This window comes from Gopherus evgoodei, chromosome 13 (assembly GCF_007399415.2).
Source record: "Gopherus evgoodei ecotype Sinaloan lineage chromosome 13, rGopEvg1_v1.p, whole genome shotgun sequence".
NCBI lineage: Eukaryota > Metazoa > Chordata > Testudines > Testudinidae > Gopherus > Gopherus evgoodei.
Window position 1 is genome coordinate 5,022,310 of NC_044334.1, and position 12,705 is coordinate 5,035,014.

The following is a 12,705-nucleotide window of genomic DNA, read 5'->3' on the forward strand; positions in this document are numbered from 1 at the left end:
AGAAGGGCCAGATCATGTCAACATTTGGAGGAATTCAGAGCCAGAATTTGGGCTCCACTCATCTCTTTGGTAACCAAGAGCAGAACCTTCTAGATTTCCTGCTCCTTCCGGACCCTGTCAGCAGGGTCTCACTGGTGCAAATCTCCACAAAATGGTTAATGTCTCTTATCACACAGCCACAGCATCCAACCAAGCCCCTTGTCTCAGCCTTAAGATTTCAAATAACTCTCCCTGTCCCATTCAATTACGGAAGGCAAGAGCAGCAGGATTGCTCAGCTGAGCTGCCTGCAGTCTAGGGCGATGACAACCCAGAGCAGACTGTGAGGTAGCTGCAGCAGCAATACAAATTGCTCACACCCTCCATGCCAACAGAGGCAGAATGAGCAGCGACCGACATTCTGTATGGTGCATAAGGGGAGAGTGGGGGAGACAGACTTCTATGAATTTATAATGCAAGAAAAACACAGTAACACACTCTTCCTAGTCCAGCCCAGAAGCAAAGCCATGATAGACATTTTGCAGTTCATCAGCAACTATTTCCATAAATCTTGCTGAGCTGCCACGTCCTCTCCGTTTGTGAGACCAACACATAAGAATACTGGTGTTGCATTAGCTGCCAAGTTCTGCTGAGCATTTCTTTTCCAATCAATACAGAACGCAGCTTCTTTTTTAGTCTTTATTTTATGCACTCTTCACTGATGCACTAAATATTCCACTGAACTTCTTCATTAATAAAACAGAACTCCCAACAAAGGCCCCGTGATGGAGTCTAACCATAGTTTCTAAGACTCGGGGGGGGGGTTTCAATCCTGTGGTCCTCAGAACACATTTTTCTCCTTCTGCACTATTCAGCAGAATAGCTAAAGCCCCTATGAGAAACATATCAGATTATGCACTCACGAATCCTGAAAGAAAGGTATTGGTGGAGGGGAGTGGAGGCAGGGACGTCAATTACACAAACTCTGCACACGTGCTGCTGAAGTATCTGGCAAATCAAGGCACGCTAACCTCCTTACATCTGGAACGACAGGATAAAGCTATGGAATTTACAAATGCCATTGGCAGAGGAAAATAAACACAAACTGACTGCCCTTGAGAATACCAACGGCTTGCCAGGAAAAAAGAATGGTACAGTAACTCTTACTTCTTGCTACAGCTAGCGTTGCCAGGCGTCTGGTTTTTGACCGGAATGGGACTCTGGCTGCTCCAGTCAGCACTGCTGACCAGGCCGTTAAAAGTCCAGTCAGTGGCGCAGGGGGCTAAGGCAGGCTCCATGCCTGCCCTGGCTCCATGCGGCTCCCAGAAGAGGCGATATGTCCCTTCAGGTGGCCCTACGGCAGAGGGGCCAAGAGACTCCACGTGTTGCCCCCACCCTGATCTCCTGCTCTGCAGCTGGAAGCCGTGGCCAATGGGAGCTGCAAGTTCAGCATCTGCGGGCAAGGGCAGCACGTACCACAAACCAAACAGCCACCTGGAGGGACATACTGCCGCTTCCAGGAGCCACCTGAAGTTTGCGCCATCCAGAGCCTGCACCTCAATCCCCTCCCAGAGCCTGCACCCCCTCTCCCTGCCCCAGTCCAGAGCTCCCTCTTGCACCCCAAACCCCTCAGCCCACACCCCCTCCTGCACCCCAACCCCCTGCCCCAGCCCAGAGCCCCCTCCCATACTTCAAACCCCCAGCTGCACCCCTCAGCCTGAAGCCCCATCCTGCACTCCAAACCCCTGCTCCAAGCCCCTTCCTGCACCCCAAATCCCTCATCCACAGCCCCACCCTAGAGCCCACATCCCCAGCTGGAACCTTTACCCCCCACCCCAACCCCATCCCCCTGCTCCAGCCCAGTGAAAATGAGTGCAGCTGGGGGGGGGGAAGTGAGCAATGGGGAGGGGTGGAGAGAGCGGGAGCGGCCCCTGGAGAAAGGGCGGGGCACAAAATTTTGCACACTCCAATATCGACACCCTCCCCACTCCAACTTTGGGAAGAGCTTGAGTCAAACTACAAAATTACAGGGATTCAGATCCTGGGTTTGGGCTCAGGCCTGTGCCTTGCTATGGGGTACCGAGGACTCATTTTTACACAAAAAGGGTAATTCTGGCACCCAAATGTGGGAGCTGGATAGCCAACTTCCTGACCTGCACATGCAAAAAAACAGAAAAACAAAAAAACCTGAGTTTCTGAGCATCCAGAATCCTAGCCATGAACAACATAGTAGCTGCCTATGAGAATTTGCCATGTCAAGGTTAGGAAAATAGAACCATTTCAAGTAGTCAAAGGCTGCATGTAGGTTAAGTCTCCAAGTCAAAGGTTCCTCCAGCACACCAACAGAAAACAATGGCTTCATCAGAAACTTTACAATCTGGAACACTGGAAAATGTCCATTAAGAGTCCTTCCATAGGCAAGCCCGTCTTAACCAAGTAGTTCAGAGTATCTCCAGGTAACTTCCCCTACAATTGTAAGGGATTGTGGCTTCGGCGGTCTGGCCTAGCAGTCACAGCTGGACTGAGGTCTGGTCATCAGGGACAGGAATCACTAGGCAGGAGCTGGAGGCATCGCAAGGTCAGGTCCCATAAACAAGACCCAGGAGATCAAGAGATGAGGTGAAATCGGGCATTTAATCTGTGTGGTTCCCCAGAAAACTTCCCAGGCCAACCACTGGGCTTATGTAGGGGCACTTGGCCAATCAGAAGGTCACAGGGTACTGTCACTCTGGGTCTCATAGGCGGCACTTCCTGTGGCACCTACTCTTAACAGTGCTCCCTGGCTGAGTCTCTGCATGACGTCCTGGGGGTGCAGTGGGAATATCAACTCCCCTAGACTATGCAGACATGGGCTCTAGTCCCTGGGTCCTTACAATAATTTTGTTTGGCTGGCTGTTGTCTAGCTAAATACTGCCATGACTTACATGCTGCACAATCTCGACCCTCGCAGCTCCTTTAGGCAGGTTCTCTACTAACATCTGCAGTTCCATAACGCAGAAGACACAAAGCTGGGCCAGGTGTATTTCATCCTAGCCTTGAGAAGGAAGGCTCTCTTGGGGGTTTACAAGGGAAAGCTTGCACAAGGGCTTGTTTCCCTTAGATTAAGGACCTCTAAGGGGCATTGCCTGTCAGACTTCAGTGGTTGCTTCTGGGGGCATAGAGGGAGGCGAGCCCTGTAATTCTACAGCCTCTCAGGAAGAGCTTTGTTGGTGGAGATGTAGGTCTAGTTCCTCCTGCCGTGCATTTGAGAGAGAGGACAGAGCCAGGGGAGGAAAGGGAACCAGAGGAGTCCTCATTCTTCTCTCACACCGGAGCTGCTCCATTCTCCTTCACAGAGTTGCTCCTGGTTTACCACCAGTGTTAGTGAAAGGAGAAGCAAGGAGACCCAAAGTTTTTGAGACCAGTATCTGGAACAAGGTTCTCACAACTTGTAGGCTGCAAAGGACTAAGCAAAAACAAGCATTCGTTTACAATCTTAAATGAGATTGTCCCTAGATTCTCTATGAGTAAAACCTTCCGGTGCATGCCAGCACCCAGCAATCCCAAAGCGGCTATTCGTGTATTGTGTGCTTTAATTCAATAACTGCTTAGGGACTGTATCCGTGTGAAAGTCACGAGCAACGTTTAATTTAACCACAGGGCAGGAAAGATTTCATTTCTAGAGCCAAGGGCTGATTTTATTTTTAGCTCCATCCTAATGGGTCTTCAGCCACTCCCCACAAAGCGTGGTACAAGGTTGGTAAATTAGCAGTTGCATCTGAATGGTTTAGCGACTATGAAAAAGTGTAACAGACAGTGTTTGAAGCAGCCAGGTCCTTTTTGAGGGATAAGAATGATGTTTCTCTTTCCGGATGAACGGTGCTGGATTTCAAATGTCTGATTTCTTCGTAACTTTCTCGACATGGATATGAAATTCTCTTAAACAGGTATTTGTCAACATGCCATTAAGGAGATTAGGCAACAGTGATTTACAATTTGTGTTTCAGATACACACCTACTGAACTGAACCAATTCATATATATAGATGACTGCAACATAACAGCTTCAAGCAGGAATCGTTTCTATTATTTCATGCTCCCTACACAGCAGCAGCTGGCGCTCCAAAGAAAGACAGCATGCCAGGGAGCGAAATACTGCGTGTCTACACAGCACAAATTGTTCTTACTACTGCTTGCAACATGTGAATTGGACACTATGTTCCCTATTCTCATGTATGGGCTGTAGAATCCTGTGCATTACACAGATATAACAAGTAAATGTCTGCTGTTCGTTTCATTCTATTTCGTTGTCCAACTGCCTTGGCTGGGTCCTGCGTTAAAGTAAAGCAAGATCTGACTAATGGCAGATTGAGCAGCAATTTAGCGTTGCACTAACGTGGAGGAGAAGGGGCCTTGTTTTTAGAAGTTCTAAGGCGTATTGACCCCAGATATCAATGTGGAAGGTTATTACAAAGGGTAACTTACCCCGCAGTAGATTATGGCTTGTAATTAGTTAGGGACTGATTCAAAGCCCACTGTATTCAACGAGAATCTTTCCACTGACTTTGATGGGCTTTACTTCAGATCTTACAGGAGAAAAGCAATAGGAACAGGGAGACAATACAGTGGCAAAAATGTCTTGGAGGCTGCTCCTACTGCAGTTCCCCTGCAAATGCAACAGTGACTCCGCTGATATTTCTCCAACCAACACCACAGGATTAAGCAGGGGGTTCACTGTCAAATTATTGTGCACCAGGCTTGACTGCGTGAGCCACATCAGTCATTCATTTACAGCGCTTCCTCCGAGGCAGCCTGCCCCCATCCCGCCCAAAGGGTGAGCACCGCTGCATTGGCACAAGCATCTTCAGTCCGGCCCCTGGTATTAACTTCAACTCCACAGTCTGCAGGGCAAATTGTTTTAAATCAATAATAACCCACTCACAGGGCGTTTCATTTCTGTCTCTCTCTGTCCTAAGGGCATCACAGAGGCTCATTTATACAAGTGGAATCCTAGCTAATTCAATGCATTTGAGTTAGGTGTGTTTGCACTTTTGCAGTGACTCGGGTGTTTTAAGAGAGAATGGTTCTGATCCAGATCTCCTACCAGTGTAGAGCAAGGGTATCTACACTGGCGTTAATGGAGCTGCTCCTGACTTACACAGAGGTGAAAGGAGAGGTGGGCTCTTTCAGTTTCACAAGTCCACTAGGTCAGAAATGCTGGCCAGAGATTCCCCTCAGATGAGTGCTCTCTCAGGAAACACTACAAGATTGTGTGTGAAGGGGAATAAATCTGGATCCCCTCCAGTTCAGAAGGTTCAGCACATCTCACCGCAAATGCCAAGCAGCCAAGATCATTTTTCATACAGACGAAGATAGAAAATAAAAAAAAAAAAAGACTAAAAATTTGCTTAAGCAATTCTCTTCACTCATCCTCCAGCCAGCCATGCAAGTTTGCCATTGGGGCTGCAAAACCAGTCTCCTCTGTAGCTCCCACCATCTGGAACAGCTTCCCTGTATCTCTCTCAACTCTGCCGGCTAGGTCTTCAGCCGATAGAAATCAATGGCAGTCAAGTCTGTTTACTTCTGGGGAGCCACACGGATACACACCAGCCAGGGATCTGGCCTGTCACCTCTCTTCAAATCTCAGATGAAGACCTCTCTTTTTCTCCCTGGCCTCTGCAAGTTCGTTTTTCTCTACCTGTGCTATTTAATGCAGTTATTAATTAGCTCTTAGATTTGTAAAGTGCCTTGGCATGCAAGATGTACATGTTACAGCTTGTACGTATGCCCAATACAGTTGCATTGCACTACTGCGTGAGGGGACGAAGCAGAGACATTTGGGGATGCTGTGGAGCTTTTGAAAAATTCCCTGAAGTTGCTTAAAATATATGACTTTTTTAAAAGCTGTTATTTGTAATGACATCTTGCCTTTCCTTTGAAGCCCATAAAAATGCCTCTGGGTGCAAGCAAAATACAACAGATCAAGAAGCAAGCAGGATACTTACTGTTCCTTTTCACTGCAGGAAGGCATACAAAAAAAGAGAGGGAATAAAAATTAGGTGAGAAAAACTATGACAACAACTCATTCTAGCAGCAGTAACAGCATTTCTTGTTTCATCCGTGATTCTAACTGACAGTTTGTCGCTCTCTCGAGACTGTTCCCATTACTCCTCCAGAACCCGATGCAGAGAAGCAGGCTGCTGAGCCCAAGTATGAGAGCAGGCGTGAGTCATCTGGGGCCTGCGCACACACATACAGGAGAGGCTACACGGTCTCCTCTCTTTCCCCCAAAGACCCCGCTGCACAGGAAATGGCAAATGCATCTCAGGCACTGGAACATGATGGCCATGGCCCTTAGCAATGGCAGCAAACACAGAGAGGGAAGGAACAGGGACAGGTCGTAACTGCTAAAGAGGGAGGTCCCAAGTAAAATCCTGGGCCCAAGAGGCCTAAATTTAGGAAAATGCAGACCCAACTCCAAACACCAACACTAATCTATGCAAGAGGGCCTTAACTCTGTATGGTTCTGAACAAGCTCTGAAATCGAAATACTCCAAAGCTCTGGGGACCTTTAAATCCAGCTTCTGTGTAGCCATGGTCCCATCTCCTGTCATCAAGTCTTATCAACCGTTAACTTCTGTTTTCTCTCAACAAATCTTTCCATCCTTGCAATAGTCAATTATTTTGACTGCATAAACATTCCATAAACAATTAGCATGACATGCTGTCCTAGAAATTACTCAAGTCATTCACACTGATCTTCGAGGCTCACTTTCCCAACGCAGTAGGTTAATACAAATCAGTGTTTCCATTATAAACTCTCTCCAGCCCCTCCTGCCCCCGTCACCCCCGCCACACTTAAAAAAAAAATGCTGAAGGTTAGAAGTTGCAAATCAACCTGGCTAACAGGTCCAAGTCTTTCTTGGAAATAAACGTTTCATGTGATCTCCTAGCTTGGGGAAGATATAATTAACACCAGTTTACCTTTTTCTTTTATAAATAGAGATGGCTCCCTTTTCTGAGGGAGTGAGAGATCAGGTATGTAGAACAATGTCACTTACACGGCTCTGAGATTTGATCAGCAAACAATTTAATTTCTGATCAACTCGCTACAGAATACAGCGAGCTCTGCGAATGTCTATGATGTCTCAACATTAGAAAATAAAAACAAATCTCTGATATATGTATAAGGGATACATCACACATCCATTCATTTAAACTATTTGGATTTAATTCCAGAGCAAATTGACTGGCTTGATTGTTATTTTTATTTATTTATTAAGGTCTGGTAACAAAAATGGGATTCACTAGCACAAGACCTGTTTGGATGCATCTAAATCCCGTGTTCACCAGACACACACAGGGTATGCTTGAAGTGTGAGGATTTGTTGAAAATACCATTGTTGTGATCCACACAGCTCCGTCAGTGCTGACAGGGGTAAAAGTGCCAATGCAGACCAGGCACAGGCATTTTAACCACCACATGAGGTACTCCTGTTCTGAGCAGACAAATTAGGAGACATGCTTGCACAAGCACCAGCATCCAGTCTACATTAGTGCTTCCTCCATCGATAGAACTAGGAGGAGATTTTCACAGACAATTCAGCATGGTCAAGGCCACAGAGTCAGCTTCCTATCTCAACTGCAATGGTAAACCCAGAATAACATCACCCATTTCAAAAAGTATTGACACCAAGGTGATAGACACAATATAGGAATCTGGACTGACACAGGTGGAGTTACTTGGGATTTACATTGGTGTAACAGAGTAGAATCTACATTGATTAATCCAATTTTGTATATAAATGTCAAATACATTTTTGTAGCAATGTGTTTTTTAGCCACAAACAATTCTAGATTGACAAAACAAAAATTCCCTTACTTGGCTCTGAGGGACATCGGCCTGTTATTTGGACACATCCACCGATCGGTACTGTTGCCAAACATCGTGTCTGTCATGGCTGACTCTTGAGGCTATCTGGAAAAATAAACAGAGTTTGCAAGTCACCAGTAAGATAAAATATAGGATCATCTTCCTCAGCCAAGTTAAGAGAAGCTACAGGAAATGCATACAGGGGAGTCTTTTTAAAAAAATAAAAATAAAAAAAAGGGTGTTTTCCCACTGAACATTTAGATATTGCTGATGCATTTTCTGACACTCTAATCCACAATAAATCTCACTTTGGCATATAAAAATGTAATGCAGAGCCATATGGAAATGAACCCAGCAATGCCAATTCTTCCATAAATCTGAAAATAATGGCTGGAGATCTTGTTCACACAGGATGATTCCCATTCTAAATGGCCTCTGTAACAACACCATGAGAATTCACTTTGCACAGTTTAGGCTTCAGATGATAGTTTACACCTTGGCTGTGCAGTCACTCATGAGATGGAAAATTTAAGAGTTTCTAATTTTAAAAAAATAGATGAGGAGGGGAATTGGTTAAAATATTTTTGGCTAAGTTTGTTCTAAGTTAAAGGAAGGGGGAAGAGATGAAACATCAGTTTCAACCACAGTCCAACACTACGCTCTAGACTGGGGTAGCATTTCCGGGCAACAGAAGTGTTCATAATTGTGTGTGAGGAACGGCATGTCCAGCTCCCATTAATGATTCTACTTTGCACTAGACACAGGCGAGAACTGGATTTTTCCATTTCATGAGAAATTCCGTAATTCTGAATTTCTCCATTCTGAAGTGGAAAGGAAGCAAAAGAAACTGAAATTTCCTGTGAAATGAAATTCAAAAATAAAAATAAATAATTTTGAGACTATCAAAACATTTTGATAAAATCAAAACGTCTCATTCCAATTTCAACCTGTTCAAAACTTCTTGCTATTTTTTTAATATAAAAAATTATTTCAATTTCAAAATGAAAAACCAAACCCACTGTTCTGAAAGTGTTGAGATGGCTTGTTTTGACATTAGAAAAACAAAATGAAATGAAGTGTTCTGGTAAAGAAAATGTCAAAAAAATATATTTTTCTAAAAGTTTCAGTTTTGATGAAAATGGCATTTTTTGTCAAAAAAAAAAAAGTTAAAATGAAAAACATCCAGACAGTCGTCCTTTACAACTAGGAGTTAGCACAAGTTGAACATTTGTTTCCTCTTTCCTTGAGCAGAGACCTGCTTGCCAGTCCTGCCAAAGCAAGTCACGTATGAGGAGAATAACGTGATGTAATCTACCATATACTCAGGTAATGATCTGGGACCATCAGATTTTCTCTTCCCATTCATCTTTTCTTTTTAAACTACGGCACGTTAGGGGTTTTAAATGAACACCCTGACGAGCTACTGGTACACCACTATGCACAACTACAAAGCCATATACAGAGCTGGCGGAAATCAAGTCAGACTGTTGAGTTCACCGGATCTACGCCAATTTTCACGCACTGTAGATCTGGTCCACTGTGAAGTTTTTATTAAGCCAAATCAGCATGAATCCCAAAATGGTCTGGTTCTCGAAAAAGGAACAAAAAATAGGTACCAAGGAAGGTCTTCCTACCTATTGCATAAGCACTGGGCAAACACCCAAAACAGAAAGATTCAATCAAACAGATTTATCAATAGGTAGGGCTGTAGCAGTCACTGTTATCAAAGCCAAAACTGCCTTCATGTTGGGCCACTGCATCGCTTTTCACAATAACTAGCTATTGAACAACACGGCGCCAGGTGGTCACACGTCCGAGTGGTTCACTGCAAGGGAAACTGCTGTAAATTTTGGAAAGGAAAATCTGAAGTGGAGGCTGCACTTTAGCGTACAGAGTTCTGAGCAGCTTTGGAGCACTCTGATTCACTGCATCATGAAACCCCAGTCATAGCTGTATTCACTGGCCCTGCAAGTTGGAAGTATCGAAATATCAAACAGCACCACACCCAGTGGGGTGGGAGACCAAGCATGGGATACAGCAAATGTACCAAAAAAGTGCAAGCAAACAAAAGCAGTGGCAGGAAGCACAGAGGTGACCCAAATGGTAGTGACGTACTCTGGTGCACAAGAATATAAAAAACTTGGTCTCTCTAATATCCTAGGACTGACACGGCTACCACAACACTGCATACAAGAGACAACTTGGCATTTGTGTTCATGATTTCCATAGGACTCCTTTTTCCCTTTTTGGAGCAAATTATAGAACTGGCATAACATAAAAGCTGGTCCGTTCGCGGTATTTCCACTCCTCTGGAACGGACCATGGGAAAAACAAATCTTTCTTTTTATTTCAGCTGCACAAGAAGATCTGGCCCATGAAGGATGAAAATAAAAATGCTAGAATCTACACTTGCCCTGTTTGAATACTGACTGATACTCCATAAAGCAAGTAAAGGACAACAAAGTATGCAGGTAGACAGTGTGACACCAAACACATTTAGGAAATCCTGCTAACATCCAAATATGTTTTGTGTGTGCACATAAAGCCCAACTCTGTCCTAAAACAACACAAGTAAACATGGCTGGAGAAATCTCAGCTGCTACGAAGCTGCAGGGATCAACCACCACTGAATAAATCATCCCAGAATTTCTCAGTTCATTCTGACTCTTCAGGGGATAATGCCAACCCGAGGAGCTTTTTTTTTTTTTTTTTTTTTTTATTTAAACATACAACACAAAATATAGTAGTCAGAACACCACCAGTCTTAGTTTGCTGGCATGGGTGAGAATTCAACTCAGCAGGTTCTCCCTATACAGATGATTTCTTCTGTTTGGTTTGATACATGCAAGCAACTAGGGAGATAATATTAAGGAACTACAGAACAATGGGCACATGGGAGTGGGAGAGAGAGAGGATATTTAGGGCCTCTTTTGCTCTCAGCTGTTAATCAGGGAGCTGTCAGATTTCCAGAGACCAGCAATGTGAAGGCACCAACCCACCTTTCCTCGAGCAATTACAGTTTTCTAAAAAAAAGGTCACAGCAGCAGCAGCTCCAGTGAAAGGACATTAATTGCAATTCTTAATTCTATTCCTTTGTCACAACCAATCAGCTAAAAAAAAAGAGTTAAAAGGACACTCCATCTGCCCTATGGAGAATATAGGACATCTCGATATCAGGGTGATTGGTGCACAATGGATTAGACAGATACACAGATATGAAAACAAGGAGTGTCTCTTTCTGTGTCGTATAGCACCTAACACAACAGGGCATCAATCCCAATTGGGATCTGCACCTGCTACCATGACAAATATTTATTGCCACCACCACTGGTGAAAGTTTGGTGCTGTGTTTTCCCACACACGGTCATCAAAAGACAATAGCAACACAGTTTGAGAATAAGGGTCACTGGAGTTACAGCTGCACTAGACTCTCTTACCTATTTACCAGGAGAGAAGTTAGATTTCCCTTAAAGTCAGTAGTTTGGGAAATAAAATAAGTGAGACATCTCCAAAAGTGTTCATTTTGCTGCAGTTTTAGTGAGACCACAAGACTCCAGAACAGATATGAATTCTTCTTTTTCATTAAAAGCTCCCCACAGTCAACAGGAATACAGGCCCTCAAATCTCAACCCTGAGAGCATGAATCCCCAAAAAGTTTTATGATTCCAGACATTTCACATCTGACCCTTTTTTCCTTTCCTGCCTCTCTTCCCTTCAGGGCTGGCTGATAGAGCTGCTGGTGCTGCTGTCATAGGGTGATCTGCTAGGATCACAGTTTCCTTGACTGTGTTCATCATACAGTAGCTGATGCCTGCATAGCTTCCAGCTCTTGCATTTGAATTGCCTTTTCCTGACTGCAGCAGAAAGGAGACTCTCCTGCAGAGCCCAAGTCAGTGTAAGAAGAGGGAGAGGGGGCTGGTGCATAGCCTGCCTCCAGATTAATCTCTTCAAAGCTCATTCCTCACCTATGAAACTGCATCCTGCCGAACGTGAACCCGTCTCATTCTTTGTGCATCAAGAGAATGCTTCACATCCATTTTACCCCTGCATCACCCATTGTTCTAGGCACCGGCCAGTTCCTTCTTCCAGCGAAGCAGGTGCAAAGACACCTTTGAAAAGGGACAGAGGCATTCCCCTCCCATGGCTCTAAAGGGATCCCTCCGTTCCTCGCTCTCAACAAGAGGAAATATGCCCTGCCACGGATTTGTCAATTTCAGCCATTGTCAATTTCAGCCATACTTAATATGCTTTCAGTACCCTCCTTGGAGTCGCCTTCCTCACACTCTTCACGTTGACTGTGGAGGGCTAAGTCTTCTGCTGGCATGACTCCATTGACTTCGGTGAAGTTTCATGAGGGCTGAGAATCTGCCCCTGAATTTGTGCTGCCTGGGCCAAAGGCTTTGCTCCTTTACACCTATGCAATACCAAATGTTGGCAGCTGTAGGAGGCTCGCGGAGAGCAGAATTTGTCCCCAAGAGCTTGATTCTCTGCTCTGGTCACAACTTCTGCCCAGCTGTAGCACAACAGCTGCACAGAGGCTATTCTCACTTACACCAGTGGCACAAGGTCTCATCCGCTTCCTGCCTCTGGAAAGCCCTGATATGCCCCCGTTGCTCTTACACCAGGGTGCGGAGCAAGGTTTAAAATGGTGGGGAAACAACCATACAGCTACAGTAGAATCAAAAGCTCTTTGGGACCAGGAGATCCCAGGAGACCCCATGTTCCCTTTAGGGACAGCACAAGCAGGCAATGAACCTTCTGGCCAAAGAACCAGCAGCCAGTGGGGGGACGGGCTGAAGTGTGTCAACCACCAGCGCTCCAAAGGAATCTGGTTGCCAACCCCAAAGACGTGCCATGAGTACGAGATGTTGTTTTGC

General features: G+C 45.0%; 1 protein-coding gene across 8 annotated transcripts in view; it reads right to left on the minus strand.

Moving 5' to 3' along the window:
* RPH3A (rabphilin 3A) overlaps positions 1–12,705 on the minus strand; it is a 119,271-nt gene that overhangs the window by 76,326 nt on the left and 30,240 nt on the right. For 7 of the 8 annotated variants that reach the window (XM_030583240.1, XM_030583241.1, XM_030583234.1 and 4 more), the window contains exons 2-3: positions 7,838–7,933; positions 5,961–5,972 (exon numbers count right to left, since the gene is read on the minus strand). In XM_030583240.1, coding sequence (XP_030439100.1) covers positions 5,961–5,972; positions 7,838–7,914 — 89 coding nt within the window. In that variant the 5' untranslated portion in view covers positions 7,915–7,933. The remainder of the gene's footprint in view (positions 1–5,960; positions 5,973–7,837; positions 7,934–12,705) is intronic. The other variant, XM_030583239.1, reaches the window with a different exon arrangement.